Source organism: Desmodus rotundus, chromosome 6, assembly GCF_022682495.2.
Source record: "Desmodus rotundus isolate HL8 chromosome 6, HLdesRot8A.1, whole genome shotgun sequence".
Classification (NCBI taxonomy): domain Eukaryota; kingdom Metazoa; phylum Chordata; class Mammalia; order Chiroptera; family Phyllostomidae; genus Desmodus; species Desmodus rotundus.
In genome coordinates, this window is record NC_071392.1 from 64570133 (window position 1) to 64597589 (window position 27457).

General features: G+C 41.3%; 1 protein-coding gene across 1 annotated transcript in view; it reads right to left on the reverse strand.

The window, feature by feature from the left end:
- Nucleotides 1-27457, reverse strand: part of WNT2 (Wnt family member 2) — a 53822-nt gene that overhangs the window by 4780 nt on the left and 21585 nt on the right. The window contains exon 4 of the mRNA XM_024555429.3: nt 25486-25750. Within this exon, the coding sequence (XP_024411197.1) occupies nt 25486-25750 (265 nt within the window). The remainder of the gene's footprint in view (nt 1-25485; nt 25751-27457) is intronic.

A 27457-nucleotide genomic window follows, 5' to 3' on the forward strand; every position in this document is an offset into this window, starting at 1 on the left:
CCTCTCCTCACCTGGAACCACATTAAGTGAGTTGTGGCCAAAGCTGGCTGTCTCAGAATTTGTCAGGGTGTAGCCCTCTCAAAGGGAGGTGATTCTGTGTCCCTAGACCTGATTACTCTAGTTCCTTAGAAAGCGCAGAGAATTCTGGTTGATGAAGGGGCAGTGTGGGTATCATTTGCATAAAACCTTGAGGAGGGATATATGCTCATTCTGGTTTACCTTTTAGGCTGGGTCTCACAGGCCATCTGGATGTGTGTGAGACACTTGGTTGAAGCCAGGAATCTAGGCCTTTGATGAACAAAATTGGCATAAAAAACCCATTAAGAAAGACCACTGGAATATCATCTTAGTTAATTAGGGTGGTGTTTGCTAAATTTATGTATTTCTTCCTGAAAAAGAAGGCCTCCAAAATAGTAAGGCTCTTAATTTCTTGGTTTGGCCAAAAAGTGCGTTAGGTTTTTTTCTGTAAAATACAAAACACGTTTCTTATTTTCTTCACTGATGACTTTATTGATTTGGATATTTTGAGTATGTTGGCTACCTCCTGCTATTGGCATCTAGTGAGTAGAGGCCAGGGGTGCTGCTAAACATCTTCCAATGCAAAAGACAGCCCCACAACAAAGAATTATTTGGCCAAAATGTCAATAGTACCAGGAAACTTCGCAAACCATTTTTGACACATTCAATCAGTCACAGTACCTTCTCCACACACTGCACAAATCTTTTTTTGTGTGTTTCAGTTGTGCTTTTCCCTTTCTTGAAATAATAAAGCCTAATATGCCAAAAATGTTGCGTTTCTTCTTCTATCTTCAGTATTAAAATGGTTGCACAAAAAATCACCAATTTTGGTAAGTCTTTTTTAAAATGCACCCTGATATCACCACTGTTAAAATGCAATCTAACAAAGTTGTTTTGAATGAAGTTAAAGACAACTAAGCAGCTAGGGCCATCATATGGAAAAAACTAAATGCACTTTTTGGTAAACCCAATATTTTGGTGGAAGCACCCAGAGTTCTTTCACAAAGGCATTATCAGACAAGAGAACCAAGTGTAGTGGACATTTTCAGAGAGTCTGCTCAGCTTATAATGATCCTTTCTGCTCCTTCCTCCTGAACAGAGGTGGGTTCCTGGCAGCCATAACTGACCAACATTACCTTACCCCACTTTGCTGGTGGCAGGTGATTGGACCAGGAGTGGGCATCTGACTTGCACTGGGTAAATGAAGTGTATTTCCCTGGGGATTCGTGATCTTTTTTAAAATTTCACTTTTCTATTACAGTTTGCATTCAACATTATTTTGTATTAGTTTCAGGTATACAGCATAGCAGTTAGACAAACTCATCCTGGGTGATTTTGATGGACACAGTCAGTCTTGCCAAGTATAAACTCAGTAGCCGTTGGTAGCCACATACCATAATGAGGTTGTGCACAAGAGCAGGTCCACAGAGAGACAAGAACAAGGCAGATGTACAGAGACAGAATGGGTGATATATGGAAAGAGAATGCTGCTCAGATCCTCGACTGTTTTCTAGTCCCTTCTATATCTAGCCAAGGTCTGGCTGCATTCCAACCTTTGGATTGCTACAGACTTACAATAAATTCTCCTTTTTAGCTTAAACCACTCCAGTTTCTATTACTTACAATCAATAATTCTAAATAACAAACCTAGAAAAGCTATACTCTTTATTTTTAATAAAAATCCTTTTATCAAGATGAAAAATGCAGTGACTTAATTCATTTTCCCTTCCTCCATCATGTAACCAGGAATTTCTCCTCTTCATAACTCCTACAGTGCCTCGTGACTCTCTCTGTGTTTATCACAATCTGCACTGTGTTCCATTTATCTATATAAATGTCATGTTGCCCTGACTGTCAAGAATGACCAGAGAAGCAGCCAGGTTCAAGCAGGGCGTGGGGTCAAGAAGAGGAGTGGGAGGGGCAGAACTTGCTCTGCGTGATCAGGCCATTGACAGCAGGAAGACAGGCAGGGGAATTTCATGAGGAGAGGAAGGATGGCTGAGGACTGGGGTCAGGGTGGTGGGTGGGTCAGCCAGGGATGGCCCGGATCCTATGTTGTACTGAAGAAACAAAGGGTTAGAGGAGGCAGCAGCTGGGCCTGCATTTGCAGCAACCTTCAGGACAGTGCTCATAATTACTGATTGTGCAAAAAGGACTCACTGCCAAATGCTGCCTCTTAACAGCACACCCATTTTTTATTTCAATAAACATTTAGTGAACACAAATATGTATAAGACACTATGCTGGGTGCTTGGAGATTTTGTCCATTTGCTGAAAACGTGTTATGGTAAAGTTTTGTGCAAAGCGCCACTGTAGACAAAGCTAAGATGGGAGATTGAGGCTATTTAGGGCTTACACAAATCTGGGCTCAAATCCTAGCTTTGTCATGTATCAACTGTGTGATCTTCGGCATGTTTCTAATCTCAGTAAACTTCAGTTTCCTCCTATGCAAAATTGGGATAAATACAGTTCCTTCCTCGTAAGATGATGGTGAGGATGGAATGAGATAATGCACGAAAGTGCCCAGCATAATAAGTGCGCAATAAATAGTAACCATTCATGCAGTTAATAAGTATTTATTGAGTGCCTACTATGTGCTAAGTACAGTTTTGGGAGCTTAAAATTTATCAGTGAACAAAACAAAGATCTTGCCCTGCAGAGTTTATGTTCTAGGGGAAGTGAGCCAAACATATATAATAATATTTATTGGCATTATTATTAATAGTAACAAACAGGATCAGAAGAGGAGATGTTAATGGCACAGTTTTATAGAGGAGGTAGTGTTAGAAATATGACATAAATAATGAATAGATTTGCAGGAAAAATGGGGTGAAAGGCATTCCAGGCAAGAAGGAACTTCCCAGTCACTGAATTTGGGGGTGGGTGGGAGGGGGTGTCACTTAGAAAAAGACTGAAAATGTTCATTTGGCTCAACAGTAAGGAGGTAACTGGTGCCCATTGATGAGGGTGCCTTCAGTGGATGATATGGATGATGCAGTGAACTGGAGAGTGAATGGGCAGAGAGGACAGGTGACACTGAATGGAGACAATTTTCAAGAATCTTGGTGACAAAGCGGATGAAAAAGCATAGCTGCAAGAAGTGATGAGCCTGAAGATGGGACGTGATGGTTATTTTAGGCCATTAAGCTTACTGGCACCTTGTGAATGTAGCAGGAGATGTCTGACACGATTCTGCAGGCTTTTGTTATGATACTAGAAGTCGGGGTAGTGATTTCTCTGGTGGGCAGTGGAAAGGGGCATGAAAGAGGCTTCTAGAACACTGGTCCTCTTTTGGGTTCTTCATCTGGGCACATGTTATGTGGGTGCACTCATTTGAGACAATTCACTGAGTTGTGCATGTGTGACATGCACTTTGCTGTATGCGTTTTATATTTCAATAACAAGAAGATAGAGGAGGAGGGGGAGAAGGTGGCCTGGATATGTGTGAGGAGCTGAGAAGTGTTAAACATAGCTGGAATATAGCATTCAAAGGGGAGACTGGCAAGAGATGAGTTAAAATGGTGGGTAGAAGCTGCACTGTGTTAAAGGCCTGCGTAACAAGTTAAGGGGTTTAAACTTTAATCCAAAGCCAATGGAATGCTACTGAAAGTTTTTACACAAAAAGGCAATGAGATTTGACTTGTGGGTCAGAAGAATCATTATGGGTGCTGGGGTCTGATGGCTCACAGGGGCCAGAGTGAAGACAAGGAGGTAAGTTAGAGACCAATAAAGTGCTGTGGGCAAGACATGACATGGCCTAGATGGGGGCAGTGTGGGTAGTAATGGAAGAAGTGCACAGACTCAAGAGATGTGGTGACTGATTGGATGGCTGCGGAAAGGGTGAGAAGTCCTCCCAGGTTCCTGGCTTGAGTGACTGAGTTTATGCTGGTGACATTCCCTGAGGTGGGGACCACCTGGGGAGGGGCAGGCTTTGAGAAAAGATAATGAATTTACCTTTCAACCCATTGAGTTTGCTGTGACTCAACCACGTGGAAATGCTTCCACATTTGCTGAGTCACCCACGTGGAAATGCTTGCTGAAAATGCTCTCTAGGACTCAGGAGAGAGATTAGGGTGGAGATGAGGATTAGGATATCTTTTGCTCAGAGGTGTCCACTGAAGCCATAGGTGTGAATCAGACCTCCAGTGGGTATAAAAAGCACTCTTACTTGCTATCCCAGAGGCAACTCTAAAGTTTTACTTTTTCATGGTTTGTTCATAAGCCTTCCACACCAATAAACATTGTTCACTCCTACTGAAATGCACTTATCAAAATATGAATACATTACCATTCAATTAGAACTTTGTCTTCCCCTTGGATCTGTGGGGCACAGGGGTCAGGATAAGGAGATCTCATTTCTGAATCAGGCTGAGGGCCTTTTCCTGACATTGAACTCAGCAGTCTTTCTCCAGGCTTACAGCCTGAGGATGTCTGAGCTGGTGATCTGACTCGGACTTGAGTAATGGTCATGGTGGTTTTTGTCTCCCAAATGTGGAAAACTGAACTGGACTCTGACAGAGAGGGATTGCTCAGTGAACTAACCTCAACCCCTCAAAATTCTGAGAAAAGCCTACAAAGCAATGGACACTGACAGGACTCAACCCAGAAGTGGTTTCAGTAAAGGAGGAAAAGACTCTGGCAATAGGGTATCTCAGCAGTTCAATGTTCAGTTATAGAATGCTGGAAAATATGATTAATCTGAACACACCACTATCCACTGGCTGCCCTCACTGGGCATGATGAGGGCCCAGAACCAGGAGGAAGATAAGAGGAGTCTTTGAAGGTTGAAAGCCACTGATGTGAGAACAGTGGGGGCAGTCTAGAGTGGTAATGGGCCCCGGTAAGGTGTCAGCAGCACCCAGGAATGGGCCACCACAGAGGGAAGAGGCAGGTTCTGAAGTCCAGGGAGAGGATGAGGCTGCACAGCGATGCACTGCTAATGGGCCCTGCTTTAGGGTTTGGATCTCATTAGATCTGATGACAGACTATAGGGCAGAAGGGCAGTTTTGACACTTGCTGACATTTGAACAGAATATACTCATTGAAATGGCTGAAAAGAGCATTTTCAGAGTGCAGAGCTATATAAAATTTGTTGGTATTGCTTTCCTTTATTGGAATTATAATAAGGACTTGTTATAATTGATAGCTATAGGGCACTGCTTCAGTGACCTCTTGCTAGCCTTTCCAAAACTAAAAGCATCACCATTATTCTTACAAGAATAAGAATCGAGACTATCATGTACATACATGCACTCTCTTTAGAATGGGAGCCACTCAGTTTTATGGTCTGCCCACTTTTTAAGTTCTGAATATTTAGGCCATGTATTTTTAGATCTCTTTTCTAAATAACATATCAAATTATTAATGAGTCACTCACTCCTGCGTGGGCCACAACAAGAACACAGAGGGAAACAAAGTCAGCTATACCTATCAGCCTTGTACCCAGAAGGGACAGTCTGCACATTTTCAAAGCCAAATAGAACTGAGGTTCATCCATCCTTCTTTTCATCTCTTTTTTTCCCCCTCACTCTTCTTCTTTCTTCTTTACCTTCTTCTTTACCCTCTTTCTCTTCATAATTGGGGTTGATATTTATGGAGCACTGATGTGGGCTAGGCCCTGTGATAAGCATTTGCCCGCATTATCTCAGTTAGTTCTCATAAGCTTATAAAGTAGGTATTATTATTATCATCATTTTGGAAATGAGGACATGGAGGGTCAAGGAGCCTAAGTGACTTGCCCAAGATCACACAGGCAGCAGGTGGCAGGGTGAGGATATGAAGACCGGCTTGTCTTACTCAGGTTGAACTCTTGACCACTGTGTTGCTGAGCCTCTCAGTAGAGAGCCCCGTCCTGATGCCGGCCAGGCCCAGGAAGCAGGCTGGTGGGTAACAGTACGTGATCAGTGATTCAGCATATTCCCACTCCTTTCCCTCCATTATTTTATCAAATTAAGAACTTGCAAAGGTCCTGATATGTAACTTTTGTTTTTGGAGGGGACCTCTTTCTCCAGCTCATCATATGCTATAGGCAGGACTCCTGAAGTTACATGAAAAAGTAAACAAGACTAGTTAACATGGTGTTAGTAGCTTACACTGCATTTTTCCTGTACTAATATTCCTGTCACCTTTTTGAGGATTGAGACTAATTACACTGTAATACCAAGATGAAATCTCCACAACATGTGTGCCCTCAAGGTGGTTTTAAAGTATGTCACTGGTGTGGCCACAGCCAAAGACTTTGGGAAGAGCCCTTGCTAAGCAGAACTTCCTGTCTCAGAAAAGCCTGTAGCATCAACTGGTGTCACACCAAAAATGGAACAACAGCCTGATCACTCACCTGACTCTCCACGCTTCATTCTGATTCTCTGAGCCATTTCCAAAGACCAAATTGATTTTTATAGGTTAAATATTTGCATCATACAGTATCTACAAAAGCATGTGTGGCTGGCTCTAAAGGTATTCCAAAGGATAAATTTTAGAAATATTATTGGGTAAGACCCTATCATTAATTTTCCAAATTGATATATTAAAAGGATAAATACACATTTAGATACTACACATTTATTTAAAAATCATTCACATTGCTTAAAAATGTAATCTCTTACTGCATTTTAATGTACTCAATTGACTTAAGAGGAAGTGACAAGTTGGAAGCTCTTTTCCCTGACTTCCCTTTGCTTTCTGCCTGTGAAGTGTGCCCAGATGTGTGGCCTGTCTAGGCACAGGTCTTAGTTCCTAGAGGGAGGGCTGCAGACTCAGACTCAGTGAACCTACCCTTCTGTCATCTTCACACCACATTGTCATGAGATCGTCGGCCTGGACTCAGTGTCAGTAAGATCCATTCAGCTCATAATGTCTATGCCATGGGAAGGTGTGTGTTCCAATCTGATCTACCCTTTTCCTTTCCTTAGGTGCTGTCTTCACCATGACTCGCATGAGAGCTCACATATGCAAGGGAAGAAGGGAGATGAAGAATCAGTTTCTATATCACATGAATTTGTGACTACATCATGTACTTCTGGTGCAGCAATGCTGAAGGAACTTTACAGTATCAAGCATCCCATCTCCAGAACTATAAAATTAATAATGGAGTCAGGGTTCCCAGTGCAAAAACATTTCTGTCTCCACCAACATGCATCTTCCTGACAGCTGAGGAGGATGGAGGGCTTTTGCTAATAGTTCCCAGACTCACACCTCCGGGACCTGGAGGAATGGCGCTGTCTTGTGTTCCTTTTCTCTGTGGATGGGCCTGTGTCTTTGGAAATTCCTGCCACTCCAAGCTGACAGAAGCCCACATGTTGACCATTAGGGTGTAAAGCAACATTCACTTAAGCCCGTCATCCAATAGACTGTTTCTCCTCTGTTAGACTTACACATTGTCATTAATGACACAGATTTATTGAGGGAAGAAAAGAATGTTAAAGAGAAAATGTTAGAAACTGCACATTCATCTACTCACAAGGTTTACCCCTTCCTTGCATTAAGAATTGCAAAGTAAATCTAGGAAAGACTATGTTTCCACTTAGATGATTTTATTTAATGTTTTCATAATAACTAGGAAAAGTTTGACAGGCACAGGAAATCAAGTTCCATTAAATTAGCAAATGCCATCATGGAAGTAAAGTTGCTGAGGTCAGATTCTTCAAGGCTTTCCACATCTGGCACTAACTAGCCCACCCAAGGTTATTTCCCACTGCCCCCAACCTGTGTCCTCTAATTAGGCCATCTTCTCACCATCCCACTGAAGTAACTTTCTGATATCATAAGCCAGTAGAAGACTGTTTACTCATAGGAGTTACTCTCATCTGCTCCTCTGGATTTTCCTCTGCCTCCTTTAGATCGAAAATCTTCCCCTCCTTCAAGATTCAAGCCTGACTCTGCACCTTTCATAGAGCTCCCCCTGAGTGTTCTACGCTCAGCTGACCTCCTTCCTAAGTCTTATAATGCATGTCATGCAATAGGGCTCAACTGCTGTTTTAAAATGTTTGATGAGCCCTGGCCAGTGTGGCTCAGTTGGTTGGAGTGTCATCCCATACACCAAAAAGTCTTGGGTTCAATTCCCAGTCAGGGCACATACAGGTTGCAGGTTTGATCCCTGGTCGGGGTTGGGGTGCATATGAGAAGGCAACCAACTGAAGTTTCTCTCTCTCTCTATCTCTCTCTTACTCTTGCTTCCTCTCCCTTCCTCTCTAAAAGCAATGAAAAATAAAAATGTCCTCGGGTGAGGATAAAAAAAAAAGTTTGATGATTTCTCATGCATCTTGTATCCCCAAGGACAGGGATTAGGTTTTATAGTTCTTTTATATATTGCATGGTGCTCAGGTGGCCAACATATTAAACTTAAAATAATTTTAAAAATTAAGATTATCTTTCTCTTGCCAAATGAAAGCACACTTCTCCAGGGAGCAGTCACCCAGTTCTCAGGCACAGTGGTAAGAATAGACTAGCTAAAAAGCCTATTCTATTCATAGAGAACACATACAAAAACTGTGGCTCATTTGTAAATGATAGATTTTAAAATGACAACTTAGAGTTTGTGGCATCAAGTTTAGGTTCTGTTATTGCAAACAGAGTAAAATTAATTAATAACTCATTCACTTATTGAATTGTAGGAACCTTACGAATTTCTAGGTGAAACACATCTTAAGAGATCCAGAGAAGTTAATATGTCCATGGTGACCCAATTAGTAATCAGTAAAAATAGTAATAGGCAGCAATAGGTAGCCCCCAAATCTCCTAATCCATAATACAGGGCTCTTTCCTGAGGAATAGGAAATATGCATTTGAAAATATTCATTTTTTTACAAATATATAGTAAACCTATTCTTCTACATTTAAATAAATGACAATTTGATGAAGAGGACTCAATGTTATGGATAAAATGACTCTATAAAACAGTTGGATTTTTAATCAATGATGAATTGGTGGATTTATCTCTGGGTTGTTAAATTTGATGGCCATAATCTAAACCAACCTGGAACTGCTAATCTATACATAGACTGCTTATAAGTGGCTCTTTCCATTCTGATGGATTATGTTTCTCCTCAGCCAGTAAATTTACCTATTAAGATGAGTCAACAGGTATGCCAGTTTACTCCATTCCCTTTTTTATTTTTCAAGGAAAACAATCAACAGCATTTATTGCCAATGATAAAGTCAAGATTTCAAGCAAAAATTAGAATTTTGGAAATATATGGTATCTACCACTGTGAGCTTTACAGTTTTCCAATTTTTTCCTTTTTATTGAATTTATTGGGGGTGACACTAGTTAACAAAATCATACTGGTTCATGTGCACAATTCTATAACACATCATCTGTACACTGTAAAGTGTGCATTTTTAATTTTTTTATCTTCACTGAGGACATGCCCATTGATTTTAGGGTGAGGGGAAAGGAGGGAAGAGAGGCACAGAAACATCTATGTGAGAGAGAAACACTGATCAATTGCCTCCTGCATGTGCCCTGACTGGGGACCAAATCAACAAACCAGGCATGTACCCTGACTGGGAATTAAACCTTCAAACTTTCAGTTTATAGGACGATGCTCCAACCTATTGGCCAGGGTTAAAATATGCAGTTTTAAAGAGGAGATTTACCACACCAGCACAAAATAGGTTTCATGTGGAAAGCTTAGTCTAATTAAGTAAATACATTATTTTAAAGTACTTTAACAGCATTCTTTCGTGTGTGTGTGTGTGTGTGTGTGTGTTAGAGATAGCTAGGCTTTTTTTTTTTAATTTTAAATTATTTTATTGTTGTTCAATTACAGTTGTCTGCATTTACTCCCCACCCCTCTAACCTACCCCAGCCAAACCTATCTCCCTCCCCTGCTTCCACCCTCACCCTTGGTTTTGTCTACATGTCCTTTATAGTAGTTCCTGAAAACCCTTCTCCTCACTATCCCTTCCCCCCTCCCTCTGGCTATTGTTAGATTGTTCTTAACTTCAATCTCTCTGGTTATATTTTGTTTGCTTTTTTTCTTTTGTTGGTTATGTTCCAGATAAAGATGAGATCATATGGTATTTGTTCCTCATCACCTGGCTTATTTCATTTAACATAATGCTCTCCAGTTCCATCCATGCTGTTGCAAAGGGTATAAGCTCCTTCTTTCTCTCTGCTGCGTAGAATTCCATTGTGTAAATGTACCATAGGTTTTTGATCCACTCATTTGCTGATAGGCACTTAGGTTGCTTTCAGTACTTGGCTATTGTAAATTGTGCTGCTATGAACATTGAGATGCATAGGTACTTTTGGATTGGTGTTTCAGGGATCTTAGAGTATAATCCCAGCAGTGGAATTGCTGGGTCAAAAGGCAGTTCCATTTTTATTTTTTGAGGAAATTCCATACTGTTTTCCACAGTGGCCTCACCAGTCTGTATTCCCACCAACAGTGCACTAGGGTTCCCTTTTCTCCGCATCCATTCCAACACTTGTTTGTTGATTTGTTCATGTTGGCCACTCTGACTGGTATGAGATGGTACCTCATTGTGATTTTAATTTGCATCTCCCTGATGGCTAGTGATGCTGAGCATCTTTTCATATGTCTCTGGGCCCTCTGTATGTCTTCCTTGGAGAAGTGTCTGTTCAAGTCCTTTTCCCATTTTTTAATTGGGTTGTTTGTCTTCCTCGAGTGCAGTCATGTGAACTCTTTATATATTTTGGAGATCAGGCCCTTGCCTGAGGTATCATTGGCAAATATATTTTCCCATACTGTTGGTTCCCTTTTCATTTTAATGCTGTTTTCTTTAGCCATGCAGAAGCTTTTTATTTTGATGAGGTCCCATTTGTTTATTCTTTCCTTTATGTCCCTTGCTTTAGAGGACATGTCTGTGAGGATGTTGCTGCGTTGAATGTTTGAGATTTTCCTGCCAATGTTTTTCTCTAGGACTTTTATGGTGTTATGACTTATATTTAAGTCTTTTATCCACCTTGAATTTATTTTTGTGTATGGTGTAAGTTGGTGATCGAGTTTCATTTTTTTTGCACGTAGCTGTCCAGATCTCCCAACACCATTTGCTGAAGAAGCTATTTTTGCTCCATTTTATGCTCCTGCCTCCTTTGTCAAATATTAATTGACCGTATAGACTTGAGTTTATTTCTGGGCTCTCTGTTCTGTTCCATTGGTCTATGTGCCTGTTTTTATGCCAGTACCAGGCTGTTTTGATTACCGTGGCCTTGTAATATATTTTGATATCAGGTATTGTGATCTCTCCTGCTTTGTTCTTCTATTTCAAAATTGCTGCAGCTATTCAGGGTCGTTTATGGTTCCATATCAATTTCTGAAATGTTTGTTCTATATCTGTGAAATATGTCACTGGTACTTTAATAGGGATTGTATTGAATCTATAAATCACTTTCGGTAGTATGGCCATTTTGATGGTGTTAATTTTTCCAATCCATGAGCATGGTACATGCTTCCATTTGTTTGTGTCTTCCTTAATTTATTTCTCCAATGTTGTGTAGTTTTCTGAGTACAGTTCTTTTACCTCCTTCGTTAGGTTTATTCCTAGGTACTTGATTTTTCTTGTTGCTATATCAAATGAGATATTTTTCCTGATTTGTGTTCTGATGTTTCATTGTTGGTATACAGGAATGCCTTTGATTTCTGGATATTAACTTTGTATCCTGCTGTTTTGCCACATTCATTTATTAGGTCAAGTAGTTTTTTGGTGGAGTCTATAGGATTTTCCATGTACACTATCATGTCACCTGCAAACAATGATAGTTGTGTTTCCTCCTTTCCATTTTGGATGCCTTTTATTTCTTTTTCTTGTCTGAATGCTGTGGCTAGGACTTCCAATACTATGTTGAATAGGAGTGGTGAAAGAGGGTATCCTTGTCTTGTTCCTGATCTTAGTGGGAAAGCTCTAAGGTACTGTCCATTGAGTATGATGCTGGCTGTAGGTCTCTCATATATGGCCTTTATTGTTGAGGAATGCTCCCTCTATTCCCACTTTGCTGAGTGTTTTTATCACAAATGGGTGCTGTATCTTATTGAACGCTTTTTCCGCATCTATTGATATGATCATGTGGTTTTTGTCTGTTGTTTTTGTTTATGTGGTGTATTATGTTTATTGATTTGTGAATATTGCACCATCCTTGCATCCCTGGGATGAATCCCACTTGATCATGGCATATGAACTTTTTAATGTATTGCTGGATGCAGTTTGCCAATATTTTGTTGAGGATTTTAGCATCTATGTTCATCAGGGATATTGGCCTGAAGTTTTCTTTCTTTGTTGTGTCTTTATCTGGTTTTGGGATTAGGATGATGTTGGCTTCATAAAACGAGTTTGGGAGTCTTCCATCTTTTTGAATTTTTGAAATAATCTGTGGAGGATAGGGGTTAGCTCTCCCTTAAATGTTCTGTAGAATTCTCCTGTGAAACTGTCTGGTCCAGGGGGTTTGTGTATTCAGAAGCTTTTTGATTATTGTTTCAGTTTCATCAGGTGTTATTGGCCTGTTCAGGCTTTCTGCTTCTTCACTGAGTTTTGGAAGGTTATATTTTTCTAGAAATTTATCCATTTCATCTAGGTTTTCATATTTCTTGGCATATAGTTCCTTGAAGTAATTTCTTACAATCCTTTGTATTTCTGTGGTATGGGTTGTAGTCTCTCCTCTTTCATTTGTGATTGTGTTTATTGGGTCCTCTCTCTTTTTTTCTTGATGAGCCTGCTTAAGGGCTTGTCGATTTTGTTTATCTTTTCAAAGAACCAGCTCCTGGATTCATTGATCCTTAAAATTGTGCTTTTAGTCTCTATGTCATTTAATTCTGGTCTGATCTTGGTTATTTGCTTCCTTCTACTTCCTCTGGGCTGTCTTTGTTGTTGTTCCTCGAGTTCTTGTAGGAGTAGGGTTAGGTTGTTTATTTGAAATGTTTCTATTCTTTTTAGGTAGGCTTGTATGACGATGAACTTCCCTCTCAGGACTGCCTTTGCTGTGTCCCATAGGTTTCGGATTGTTGTGAGTTCATTTGTGTTTGTCTCCAGAAACTTTTTGATTTCTTCCCTAATCTCATTCTTCTCCCATTTATTATTTAATAGCATGCTATTCAATCTCCATGTTTTTGAGTGTTTTGGGGGTTTTCCCTTGAAATTTGTTTCTAGTTCCAGACCCTTGTGGTAAGAGAAAATGCTTGGTATTATTTCCATTTTGTTGAACTTGTTGAGGCTTGCTTTGTGTCCTATCATGTAGTTTGTCTTTGGAAATATTCCATGCGCATTTGAAAAGAATATGTATTTTGCTTCTTTGGGATGAAAGGCTCTGTATATATCAGTTAAGTCCATTTCATCTAGGGTATTGTTCAATGCCACAATATCTTTGTTGATATTTTGTTTGGAAGATCTGTCCATTTTTGACAGTGGGGTGTTAAAATCCCCTACTAGAATGGTGTTGCTGTCAATATCTTTCTTGAAGTCCTCCAAGATTTTCTTTATGTATTTGGGTTCTCCTATGTTGGGTGCATATATATTTACAATGTTTATGTCTTGGTGGATTCTTCCTTTGAGTATTATGAAGTGACCTTCTGGGTCTCTCTTTATGGCCCTTCTTTTGAAGTCTATTTTGTCTGATATGAATATTGCTACCCCGGCTTCTTTTTCCCTGTCCATTTGCTTGGAAATTTTGTTTCTAGCCCTTCACTTTCAGTCTGTGTAGGTCTTTTGTCCTGAGGTGGGTCTCTTGAAGGCAGCATATGTGTGGGTCATGCTTTCTTATCCATTCAGCTATCGTATGCCTTTCGATTGGAGCATTTAATCCATTTACATTTAAGGGTTTTATTGATAGGTACTTATTCATTGCCATTTTTTTGTACGTGTGTTATTCTCTCTCTCTCTCTTTTCCTTCTTGTTCTTAAAGCAGTCCATTTAGCATCTCTTGAAGAGCTGGTTTGGAGGATGTATATTCTTTGAGGCTTCTTTTGTCTGGGAAGCTCCCGATTTGACCTTCCATTTTAATTGAGAGCCTTGCTGGGTAAAGTAGTCTTGGATGCAGGCCTCTGGTTCTCATTACTTGGAATATTTTTTGCCATTCCCTTCTGGCTTGGAGCATTTCCATTGACAAGTGAGCTGCTAACCTTGTTGGTGCTCCCTTGTATATTACTCCCTGTTTCTTCCTTTCTGCCTTCAACATTCTCTCTTTGTGTTGGAATTTTGCCATTTCAATTATGATGTGTCTTGAAGTGGGCCTCTTTGGGTTCCTCTTGATTGGGACTCTCTGTGTTTCCTGGATTTGTGTGACTTTTTCTCTCATCAAATTAAGGAAGTTTTCCATTATTACTTTTTCAAACTGGTTTTCTGTCCCTTGCTCTTCTTCTTCTCCTTCTGGTATCCCTATTATACGGATATTATTACGTTTCATGTTGTCCTGCATTTCCTTTAACCCCTGTTCATTCTTTCTGAGCCTCTTGTTCTGTTCTTGCTCATTCTGGGTGTTTTTTTCTACCTTGTCCTCCAGTTTGCTGATCCAATCCTCTGCTTCATCGAGCCTGCTTTTGATTCCTTGTACTGTGTTCTTCAGTTCAGAAATTGTATTCTTCATTTCCTCTTGGCCCTTGTTGATAGTTTCTATTTCTTCTTTCATGCTGATATAGTTTGCAGTGAGTTCATTGTAGTTTCCCTGTAGTTTTTGGCAATTCTTCATGAGCTCATTAAGCTTCTTTACAACCAATTCTTTGAACTCAGTATCTGATGGTTGACTTGCCTCTTTTTCATTTAGCGTTGTTTCTGAGACTTCCTCCTTTCCTTTCATTTTGGGATTCTTTGTCTTCCCATTGTTTGTGAGACGCTTCCTGTTAGCCTCTGCTTCTTAAGTTGCTCTGTTCTGACCCCCTGGATTTCTGGTGTAAACTTCTGTGGTAGAATACCTGTGAGATTCAATGGTACAGTCTCCTTGATCTCCTGATCTTACTGATCTTGGGCTGTGGTTTATGTTTGCTCTGTGTATGTCTTTGGGTTTTGGTTGTTGTTGGGTCTTTCTTTGGTGGGTCCTTCCACCCAGCTGGTTATCTCAGGGTCATTCTGTCCCCCACCTCTTGTTTTCTGTTGTGCAGGTATGGGCAGGTTGTGTTGGAGCTGGTTTTTCCATGTGTTCAAGGTTTTGAGGCTTTTCTGTTGCTCTTGTTCAGTTGTTTGTTCTGAGTAATTTCTTCATTATTTGGTTGTATTTCCAGATAGGTCCTGGGTTGAATTAGTGTGACTTCCACTCCCTCCTTCACCTTCTTCTGTTCTTAGCTTTCGGTGGTTCCTTTGTTGGTGGGTTTCGTCTTCCAGGAGGTATCCTGGTGTTCACAGCTTCTACGTACTCCTCCTCTGGGTTATGGGTGTGCGTGTGGGGTCTTCTGTGATGCGCACTCTCCTCGGGGCCTGTGGTCTCAGGTCCCTCCAAGCTGCACTCTCCCCAGTGCTTTTTTTAGGCTCGATGCCCCCCACCCTGCTGCAGGAGTGCTGGGTGGCCAGGTGGAGAGGAGACTGGAGCTGTTGCTGGAGGAGAATTCCCCAACATGTACCTGAGTGTTTTTTTCTTTTTGAGAAAATCCTTCTGCTTAATCCTGCTGCTCCATACAAGGAAGGGCCCATCCTCTTACACAGCCCACCTCTCCAGCTAGACCGGGGACTGTCCAGGTCAGGGCCCCACATGGCCCAACTCTCAACTCTCCCCAGGCAGCACCCACAGTCTCTGTGTGTTTACCACTTTGTCCTTATTCCCCTCCCTTCGACTTCAAGCAACCAGGTCTCTCTTGGCTCAAGTCTTGTTTGGCAGGGGAGGGAGCTGTTAACTTGGCTGTCTCCCAGGAGTCCTGCAGCAGGCCTGGCGGGCGTGGGCCTGGGGCTGCAGTCACCCTGGTCCCTGCGCTGGTCCCTGCGCTGGTCCCAGGGACCTTTTTGTCCTGAAGCAATCCCCTTACCTTCTGTTTTTTCAGTGTCCTCTATACTTTTTGGTTTCCTATCTTCATAAATGCTGGGGTACTGTTGGCTGTTCTCTTTGTTCCTCAGTAGATTGGGTAAGTGTTTCACCCATGTGCAGGGGGAATTGGACTCCACTCCCACCTATCTCGCCACCATCTTTCCCAACAGCATTCTTTTGTTTGCAACACATTAATATGCTAATTAGAAATGAAATTTTCTACTTTTGGCCAAGATGGAAGGATAGGTAGACACACTGTGCCTCCTTGCACAACCAAAGGGGAAACAACAAATTTAAAAACAAAAACCAACCAGAACTGCCAGAAAATCAAACTGTATGGAAGTCCAACAACCAAGGAGTTAAAGAAGAAACATTCATTGAGACCAGTAGAAGCGGGGGAGATGGACAGCCGGGTGGAAAAGACTTGGGCAAGGCAGCAACTGGTGGACTTGGCCAGTGGTGGCTTGGTGACTGGAGAGTTCCACATTCTTGTGCAGATAAACCAGGATGAACAACTGGGAAGCAAGACAGAGTGCACAACCCAGGGTTACAGCACCAGGAAATAAAGCCTCAAAACCTCTGACTGAAAATACCTGTGGGGGTTGAGGCAGCAGTAGGAGAAACTCCCAGCCTCACAGGAGAGTTCGTTGGAGAGACCCACAGGGTCCCAGAATGTACGAACCCACCCACCCGAGAATCAGTACCAGAAGGGCCCAATTTGCTTGTGGGTAATGGAGGAAGTGACTGAAAGCCAGCAGAGAGCTGAGCAAGTGGCATTGTTCCCTCTTGGACCCCTCCCCCACATACAGCACCACAATCCAGAGACCTGGGTTGTTCGCCCTGGAGAATACCTAAGACTCTGCCCCGTACTACTAACAGGTGTGCTGAGGGGGGTGGGAAAGCCCGAGATGAAAGAACAGATCAAAGCTAAAAAAAAAAAAATAATACAACTAAGCGATGAAGAGGTAGCCAACTTATCAGATGCACAGTTTAAAACACTGGTAATCAGGATGCTCACAGAATTGGTTGAATATGGTTGTAAATTAGAGGAAAAAATGAAGGCTATAGAAAGTGAAATAAAGGAAAATGTACAGGGAACCAAAAGTGAAGGGAAGGAAACCAGGACTCAAATCAATGGTTTGGACTAAAAGGAATAAATAGCAGTCAACCAGAACAGAATGAAGAAACAAGAATTCGAAAAACTGAGGAGAAGCTTAGGAACCTCCAGGACATCTTTAAACACGCCAACATCTGAATCATAGGGTTGCCAGAAGGAGAAAAGGAAGAGCAAGAAATTGAAAACTTATTTGAACAAGTAACAAAGGAAAACTTTCCCAATCTGGGAAAGGAAATAGACTTCCAGGAAGTCTGGGAAGCTCAGAGAGTCCCAGAAAATTTGGACCCATGGAGGAACACACCAAGGAACATCACAATTACATTGGCAAAGGTTAAAGATAAGAAATCTTAAAAGCAGCAAGAGAAAAGGAGACAGTTACCTACAAAGGAGTTCCCATAAGACTGTGAACTGATTTCTCAAAAGGAACCTTGCAGGCAAGAAGGGGCTGGAAAGAAGTCTTCAAAGTCATGAAAGGCAAGGACCTACATCCAAGATTGCTCTATCCAGCAAAGCTTTCATTTAGAATGGAAGGGCAGATAAAGTGCTTCTCAGATAAGGTCAAGTTAAAGGAGTTCATTATCACTAAGCCCTTATTATATGAAATGTTAAAGGGATTTATCTAAGAAAAAGAAGAAGATAAAAAATATGAGCTGTAAAATGACAACAAAATCACAACAATTATCAACAACTGAGCCTAAAAAAAAAAAAAACAAAAATGAACTAAGCAAACTAGAACAGGAACAGAATCAGAGAAATGGAGATCACTTGGAGGGTTATCAGCAGGGGATTTGGAAGGGGAGAGAGGGGTGAAAGGTACAGAGAATAAGTAGAATAAATGGTAGGTAGAAAATAGACAGGGGGAGGTTAAGAATAGTATAGGAAATGTAGAAGCCAAAGAACTTATATGTACAACCCATAGACATGAACTAAATGAGGGGGTAATGTGGGTGGGAAGGGGTGTGTAGGGTGGAGGGAAGGAAATAAAGGGGGGGAATCGGACAACTGTAATAGCATAATCGATAAAATATATTTTTTAAAAAAGGAATTTTTTCTCTATTAAAAAAAGGATGTCTATTTTGTAAATTCTTTGTTAGTAGTTAAAGTTATGCTAAAGACTTCAAAACAAGAAAATAAAAATTGTGTTTCTTTTTCTATAAAATTTTCTTTTGTTCTACAAGAAATAAATTTTTTATTTTTGTTTATTTAATTCACAAACTGAACCTGATTGTCACTGTCAACTAATTCAAATTAGGTCCCTTTTTAGTACATCCTAAAAGTACAGAAATTCTAGCAAGTCTATGTTCTGAAAAGTAATGCAGATTTATAGATTATGTCTATAACAAAATAGAATTGGGTGGAAAAATATTTTTGTGTATGTTAACTATGAAATCAGATGAGCTACTATGAGATCAGATGTAATCCCACTGATAATAGTAAATGAAAAAGGCCCCCCAAAAGTAAAAGAGTTGAGTATTTGGTGGCAGCCAAAACCAATAGATATAGACTGCCACTGCATGTGAGACCTTTTATTTCATACAGGGGATGTGGGCAGCCAGCAATAGCTTCAGCTCTGCAAATGCTGCACTTATGCACTGAATATGAGTAAAAGTTCCATTTAATACTTCAACTGAGTTTAAATAGGAATTTTCATAACCTGTGTATCATAAATTAATCAGTGATGAGTGAAGTTGTTCTTAGTGGAAGCAATCAAGATGTGCCTGTGGAAGAAATCAAGTCATCTTTAAGCTATGACACTACACCAACATAACTAAGAATTCAGCTAACATTTTGATGAATGTATTTCATGTTATTTATATCTTGCCACCCAATTCAATTCAACATGTTTATTTGGCAGATTCTGGGATCCAGTGGTGAACGGACAGATATAATAGTTCCTGCCATCCTGGAATCAGAGTCCAGTGGGACAGGCAGGTAACAAACAAATACTTAAACAAATTAACTAAAACTTGTGGCATGTGCTAAGAATGAAAAAGCAAGGCTTTCTGGAATGGAGAAGCAGATAGATGGTTGATATTGAATGCATTTTAAGAGGATGTGACTTGCAGGCTTACAGCTTGAGCAGTGGAGTGGATGGGTGTGACATTTTCTGAGAGGAGGAAGCCTGAGGAAACAGGTTTGGGAGTGGGACAAAACAGGAGTTCAGTTGTGGACAGAAGTAGTTTGATAGAAATGTGAGCAATCTGAGTGGAACTGTGAAGAATGGAATTGGATACAAGGTGAGGAGAGAGGACAGAAATGAGAACTGAAATAGCAGTTAAATGGAGGAGACCACCCAAAGAGAAAGTACAGAGAGAAGAGGGTGGAACTGAGTCCAGAAGATCTTCAGAATTTATTTATTTTATTTATTTGAATTCATTGGGGTGACCATTAATAAAATTGTATAGGTTTCAGTTGTGCAATTCTATAATACATTACCTGTACAAGTTTATATTGTATTGTGTGTTCACTGCCCCATATCTTTAGACTTTAGAAGCAGAAAAGGAGGAGCTAGCAACTAAAATTGAAAAAAGCTAGCTACTGGAGCAGGAAGAAAACAAGCAGAATGTGGTGTTACAGAGGACAAGGAAATAGAGCGTTTTAGGAGGGAGAAGCTAATTACGTTATATGCCACTAAGAGTTTGAAAAGATGGTCCATTGGTTAATAATTAATATTAATCATAAAACATAATTAATTGCCCATGAAATGGTGACTTATAACCCTCACAAACATGTTTTTCATATTGTTCTCTTCTGGGCTAGCTGTCTTAGCACTTTTTAGATATCAATTCATGAATGTCTACAATAAATCTCAAAGCAGAAAGTAAGGAATAATGTTTTCAAAATGGCAAATGTAGGGTAAGACCCTGTAACAGAGCATTGGAAGGAGGACTGACCTAAGAAACACCACTTTCCTGTCCAGGCTCGAGGGCTGTGTCCCATTGCCTGCCAACCTGGCTCATCTACAAGGACCAGGAGGCCAGAGAGGGTATGGACCACATCTGTCTTCATCATCTTTGCATTCCTGGGGCTTACCATAGTGTCTGGCATGTAGAACAGGCTCAATAATTATGTGTTCTGTGAAGACATGAGGGACTTAAGATGTGCTGGTGGGAATTGTACATTTAGTATCAAAATAAGGTCCACTCATTGCTATTTGCTCATATGTTGCTCCCTCGTTTTTAATCAGGTAACAGTCACACAGTTCAGAGGTTCTGCAAATGTGGCCACACCACAGGGCATGTCTAGAATACCAATCTCTGTAAACCACGGTTGGCATTGCATTCCCATGGGTTCTGAGGTGTTTGCAAAATATGATTTATGTGGAAAAAACCCATGATGCCTCAACGCTTACACCATTCACAGACTACAGCTGTCAAATAGGTATTGGGCTTTCAGTAGGTTAACAAGTTAAACAACTGTGGGACTCCATTTGTTTTCTGAACTTGACTGGAGAAGGGTGGAGGGTTGCTTGTTTCCTCTACTTGATGAAGTGACCTCAGAGTGACCTCTGGCCCAGGTCAGGGTTGTTATATCATAACCAGTGAAAGTGGCCTGTGATTAGGTGCAGACGCTACTCTGGAGAGGACAGCAGCATTCCTTAGTGAGAGATGAACCTATCTCTAACTTAAGGGCTTCTTTGATTTATGGATACTTGGGGCAATAGCACAGAACTGCCAGAATACTCATCCTAGAAGCCCAGCCTCCAGATCTAGCCTCCAATATGGCCTGCAGAATGTCACGTGCAGAGCATCACACAGTTGTATGTACTCTTCAGATCGAGGGGAGTGTTTATAGTTGAACACCAGAACCCTCATTTTTTCCATTGAAGGCTAGGGGAAAATGCCTTTTGTTGTTGTTTTGTTGTTTGTTGTTGCCATAAGAATATCTTCATTAATTGGTTTTGAGTTTTTCATTTCTTAGCAACTATTAACAACATTCACACTCTTCAAAACTTGAAGGGCTTATAACTGAAAGGGGAGTCAAGGCAACCTGAGCCACACGTGGGTGAAGGTTGAGCCTGACCACTTTCTACCTCCCCACGTTGTAGGCACCAGTTCCCATGTCCTCATGCTGCCTATCTATTACACAGATCTCTCCACCCCTTCCAAACTTCAAGAAGTAAAGTGGTGTAGTGGTAAAAGTCTGGATTTCTGCTTTGATTTTTAAAAAAAATTTGTCTTGTTTACCACTCACAGGCCACAAAATCTTGGGCACGTTCAATAGATTTTTAGAGCCTTAATTTCTCTGTAAATAGAGGGAACTGCTATGAAGATTCAGAGAAAGTGCACATGAGGTTTATAGCACAGGGCCTGACTCTTAGCAGAAATTCACCCCAGGTTCCCCTCACCCTTCCCTACCTGGGGTCTGGATCTGTCCTCACCCAGGAATACCTCCAGGTCTTGACCCACCCTTCTGCATTTCTCATCCAAATTCATCCTGGTATCATTATGTCAGGACTTCACTACAAGGTTGACTTGATAGCCTCTGTCAAACTAATTCCAGGGAAGGCTTGAAGGCTGAAATAATTTTAATGTACTTACTCATGGTAAAAGGGGTTTTTGAAAATACTAGGCCTAAGTGTGAAAGAACACCCTCTTATACTGGGCAAGCCAGGGGGAGGATATTTTGGGGGAGAAATTTATTGAGAGATTCTCAAATAAAAAAACATTTTTCCTTTGTAAGAGGTCAGGTACTCCCACCAGAATAAGGTCTCCCTGGATTTCTTCTTACCTAATACTTACGGAAAAATCAAGAATCATGGATTATCTAAAACATTGATTTTTTCAAACTTTGATGTGTTTAAGTTTCAAATGCATACAGCATTTTAGGTAAAACACCCAGAGATTTTCATTCAATAGATCTCTGAAGAGGCCCTCACATTGGAAAATAGTGGACTAGACCTGTAGACTTTATCCGCAAACTGAATTGACAAAACAAGCCAGCTCCCTCCTGTTAAATCATGTGTTAATTTTAACAGGAAACAGGTGCTGACTAGCAAGAGTAAAGGCAGTCAGTTCCAAGTATCTATTACTTGACAATATTCCACTTGCCACTATTGCTTTTCCAGTGCTGGCAAGTCAAAGGTGCCCAATAAGTTGAATATTAAATGTGCATGATATTAAAAAAGCAAAATAAAGCAATAGGACCACAAGACAGCAAATTGGGTGGTATGAGATGTACTCCGCGGATCTTCATAGAGAAAATGAAAAAAATGAATATATACGTTAGCTGCTTTAAATTTTTTTAGTTGCTTTAAATTTTACTGCAAACTTCTGACTTAAGAACCTGGGTACATCTGGTAGTAACCCATTTTGAACATGTGGGAGTTCCATTTACCCGAAAACAGGCCATTTGTAATACAGTATGATTCGAGTGAAGGTTCAGTTATGTGCTCACTCAGTGACGTGTGCATGCTGACAGCATGTTAGCCTTGACCCAACACCTTTGTTTCATGACGGGAGAGCCAAGCTCAGAGAACAAATGTTAACGTGCGTTCGACACAGAAATCTCCCCTTCTCACAGGGCTCAGACTCTGTCACATCTCGCTGCCTCCACAAAGAGAAGTTAGAACCTACTCCAGGATGATTCTGAGTCACACACTCCTCTGACTGTTTGGACCGACTTGCTAGGATGTGCACCATGGCCAGGATAAAGCCTTGTCTTTAGAATGCCTATTACACCGATTACACAGGCCCTCAGCAGCTTTACGGGTTAAAGCAGGTTTTCTCGGGGAAAATTTCATCTCATACATGAGGCTATTTGTACCTGACTCCACATATGAACAATGAAGAATATACTCTGTCAATGATCTGAACTATTGCTTCCATGATGTCAAACACCCTGAATCATATTTTCACTAAAATGATCATCTGAAAATCAAGAGAATTAAAAAGAAATAATGCAAGTTTGCATGGATGACTTTAGCATTTTCTTAGGTTCAGCTCAAAAAGGCATTAAGTATAGTTCAGGTAATTTATGAATAATCTAGGAATCTTATTGAAAATTTGATTGAATACTTTGGAATTAACTACTTAAAAAAAAAACAGTAACAGAATGACTCCTGATTAAGCAACACCAACCTTTCTCATCTTTTCAAGTCAACTAGGCTAAAATGAGCCTAAGGGAGAAGAGAAGTACATTAAGAGAATGAATAAATTATACAGCTTCCCTCAGAAAGTCCACACCTGCATCTGTGTGCTTTGTAGCTAGCTCACCTGGAGGCAGAGTAAAGTGATGAAAAGGATGGATGAACTCAGGCTCAGGTCCTTGCTCTCCCTCGTACCAACTGAGAGTCCTTGGGCAACATCTATAACCTGTCTGTCAGAGCCTCAGTTTCCTCTCCCATAAAATGAGATAATAACATACCCACCTTATAGATTTCCCATGAGAACCAATGTGAGAATGTAGATCAAGCCCTAACATGTGGCAGGTATTGCAGATGTGTTTCTTATTTTAGGATCAAGAAAGGTAATTGTCTTCTAATATAGGGAGTAGAAAAAGAAAAGTGTGTAAGAATAACAGTATGTTGATGATGCATCAGGGGTTAGATTCAGAATCTCCTCTGTGAGGAAGAGAAAATAAGGTCTTTATTTCATTGAATGTTAAAGAAGCAGTTAAATGATCATTAAGCATAACTGCTTACTTTACTGTGCAAACTGCTTCAATTAAAAAAAAAGCAGAAAAGATGTCCCAGGAAAGCAGGTCCTCTCACATTTGAAATGAAGTTTTTGTTTCACAAGGCCTCTTCACACACATTCCCTGGGAGACAGGGAGGGACAAGTTGTAGTGTCAGGGTCAAGAGCACAGGCCATAGAGTCAGACAGCCAGGCATCTCTCCCCTCCAAGACCAATGAGATCTTGAGCTGGTCAGTCACTTTCCTCACCCATACAATTGGGATGATGACATCTAGGGCTGCTTATCTGACTTTAAAACATAGATGTTCTTCCTTCTTCCTTCTCCTTTTTCCTTCTTTTTTTTTTTTTTTTTTTTTTTTTTGTAGTAACCAGTTCCAATGCACTGATGTCATAGGGCGGCTCTAAGGACTAAATAAAACCATGTGTGCAATGATCTTAGCCCAGTACCTGGCACACAGGAGTCAATATGTAGTTCCTGAAACAACCCTGATCATCATCCCCATGTTCTGTCTGAGGAGCCTGTGGTTAAGTAGCTACTTAACAGCAAGAGGGACCCAAGCCTCTGGGACAATCTGTATCAAAGCACAGGTTTCATGGAGATTTCAGTGAAACTGTGGCCTGACAGGAAGGATGACTTGTCAGAGGTCCCAAAGCATGTCAGGAATGTAGCAGTGCACAGCATCTGGCCCTTTTTTCGGGTAGTTATTAATCCATAGACTGCGTGTACAAACCTGCTCAAGTGCTGCAAAGAACTAGCTCATCAACCATGAAGGAAATTGAACCACTCAGGACAAAGAAGAGGCTTTGGACTTTTTGTGACATTCCCTGGTAATCATGCTTCTTGGTCAGTCTAATGTTACGAGCTGGCAGCCATCTGCCCTGTTTTACTGGTTCCCTTGCAATGACTTTGGAATGTAAAACAAATGCAGAATTTAAATTCGAGGATATTTTTCTGATAATGAATTCCCTTGCTCTCTGCTAAGTCTGAGAAGTTGGCTTAAGCCAAAGTTGGCTGTGGGCTCCCTATCACCTCCTCTCCACTGAGACTTTTACTCATTCTTATTTTGTACCAGATTCTTACAAAGACTGTGCTAAGCTGAGAGTTCAGTGCTGACTGGGAGGGGTGAGAGGTGGAGAACAGCACAGGTATAAAATGCACAGGGAACCGCTCTGTTGAGGATGACGGAGCTGCTCCTCAGAGTTCATGACAGAAAAGGTGCTGTGTGCAAGGCAAGGAGTGGCCTTAATAAGCACAGTGCCTCTTACACAGCCCTCATCTACTGCTCACCAGCAGCCAAGCCAGTGGGAATGTATACTTTTTCTAGTATATGCTAACTTCTGAACATACTGGAGAATGCAAGGGAGTGTGAAGTATAGGAGATTTCAAAAAGGGAAAACTTCAAAGCCCTGGGGCCCTCTTCCGTAGTCACAGAAGTAGGACTTGTAAAGGGGAATATACACTGCAAAGCTATCCTCCTCTCAGCTTCAGGATCACAGGAAAGGTGCTGGGTTGCCATAAGTTGTGTAGGTTAATCCACCAATTTGAGTTTTGTCCAGACTGAAGAATTTTGCAAATCTGCATATTTTGACTTTTTGCCACAAACCTTCTTATTAGGTTCCCATTTCTCCAGAATCTTAGAAGAGCTCTCTTTGTACTTTAAATATGAGTGATAGGAACATAGCTTTGACCCTGAAGGCAGCAGGCTGTACTTACAGAATTGGCAGGCTGAACACACAGAACTGCATTTAAATCAGGCAGTACTGACTGCTGGAAGAATTAGGTGCTGTGAATAAAGTGTTTTGAACTTACCTGCATCTCGGTCCCTGATACAGTAATCTGGAGAATTCTCAAAATACACGAGGTCATTTTTCGTTGGCTTCTTAAACCTCTTGTTAGCCACAGTGAAACCAGTGCCATCCTGGTTCATGACAACCTGGATGGCCCCGCTGTACTTCCTCCACAGATAATCGCCTGTTTTTCTGAAGTCAGACATGGCCAGCCAGCATGTCCTCAGCGTACAGGAGCCACTCACACCATGACACTTGCACTCTTGTTTCAAGAACCGCTTCACAGCCTGTCGGAAAAGACAGGCAAGGTCAGTGGAGCTAGACTCAAGCTTGTGACACGTGCCACAACTTTCCAAACAACCAAGAAGTGACCGAAGATACAGGACCCCAGGGCTTAGGACTGGGAGATATCTGAGGTCACTTTAGCCACATTGCACTGACTATAGCATGCAGGGAAGTGGGCATAAGGGGCAAGCAGTGCCTGACTGGGAGCCCCATTATGCTATCAATTTAACAAAAACATCACTCATTTTAATTTAATGGGTATGGGGCCAGTTTGAAGAATAAGGCAATGAATTAGAGTATTTTCTAAATACATATTCCTATATTATATTTAAAATGTATGCTATTACTCAAACTAGGTGAACAAAGTAATTGCTAGGCCCATAATAAGGACTGTTACTATTTATAGTGTGTCCTCAGGAAAGTGCTAATGCTTTCTTCACTCCATCTCAATGACCTTACTCCTCATGACAATCCTATGTTACCATCCTATACTTATTTTTCACATCTTAGGAAGAAAAGCTCCTGGATAGGTGGGACCCAAATGGAGCAGAGTGGGGGAGCCAAGATGGCCCTCCTAGGGTTGTGTCTGTGGCAGAGGCCTGCCATCCAGGTCACCCTGAATATAAAGATATGGGGGCAGGGGCACATGGGGGAGTTGTAGTTCTAGAACAGAAGTTCATTCTGATGTCCTTTAAAAATACCCAGGTCCCTGTGACCTGGCATACCAAACTAACAACATTCTTCCTGCTCACTTTGCTATCCTTGCCCTCCAAAGCTGGCGCATGCCGATAAGGACAGATTCCAAATGTAACAGTGCTCAGTCCACTTTGATGAGCTAAGTGGGAAACATCTAGGTGATGAGGCCCAACCTGGGAAGGGTGTGAGTGAATTAACAACCTTCGGGCCACTGTGATGTCTTGGCCCCTTCAGCTCTAGAATGATTTTGACACGCTTCCAGGCATGTGAATGAATGGCTGGAATGAAGAACATTTCTGCTCACTTGGTTCTACTGAGCCTTGGTCAGAAACTGAGTCTGTGGAAGAGACAAACCAGGTTCGAGCACCAGGGGTAATTTACCTGGGGTGTAGCCCTGGGGAGGGGCAACCTGGAATATTTAGATCCCTGTGTATTTGGAGGATGGGGGAGGGAGCTCCACCTGGGCCACTGCTAGAGCTACCCACTCATATCACACACTCATTATACTATACCAGAATCTCAGGGAGTAGGCAGAGCAGGCTTCCAACTACCGCCTTCAGATTTGTAGAACTAATTCTCTCAATATGCTACTCTAAGAATTTTGTTCAGAGTACCACTTTGGAAAATGTCAGGAAGGAGCTCCCTACCCCCTCTGTGCCACATCCCAGATAGCCTCTCTCTTGGGGATCCAAATAGAGGATGGGGACTCTCAGCAGGGGGTTTCTCCTCCTTCACTCTGTGACTGAGCCAAGGACCAAAGTCATGGTCCCATGAGATCTCCAAGGCTGAGCACCTCCCTTCTCCTTGTCATGTTGCTTTGAGTATCTCATGGGGGCAGCCCCCATCTATACACAGTTGTCAGTTGTGATCTCTCTTGAGCTTGGGAATTGATTATGAATGCTCATTCTTCACAACTTATTCCTTTTAAAGCTGAGTTATTTACTCCTAAGTTAATACTCCCAGCTTTAAAAATGACTGGAAATATTACTCCCTTCCTTTTGCAATGCTAAGTT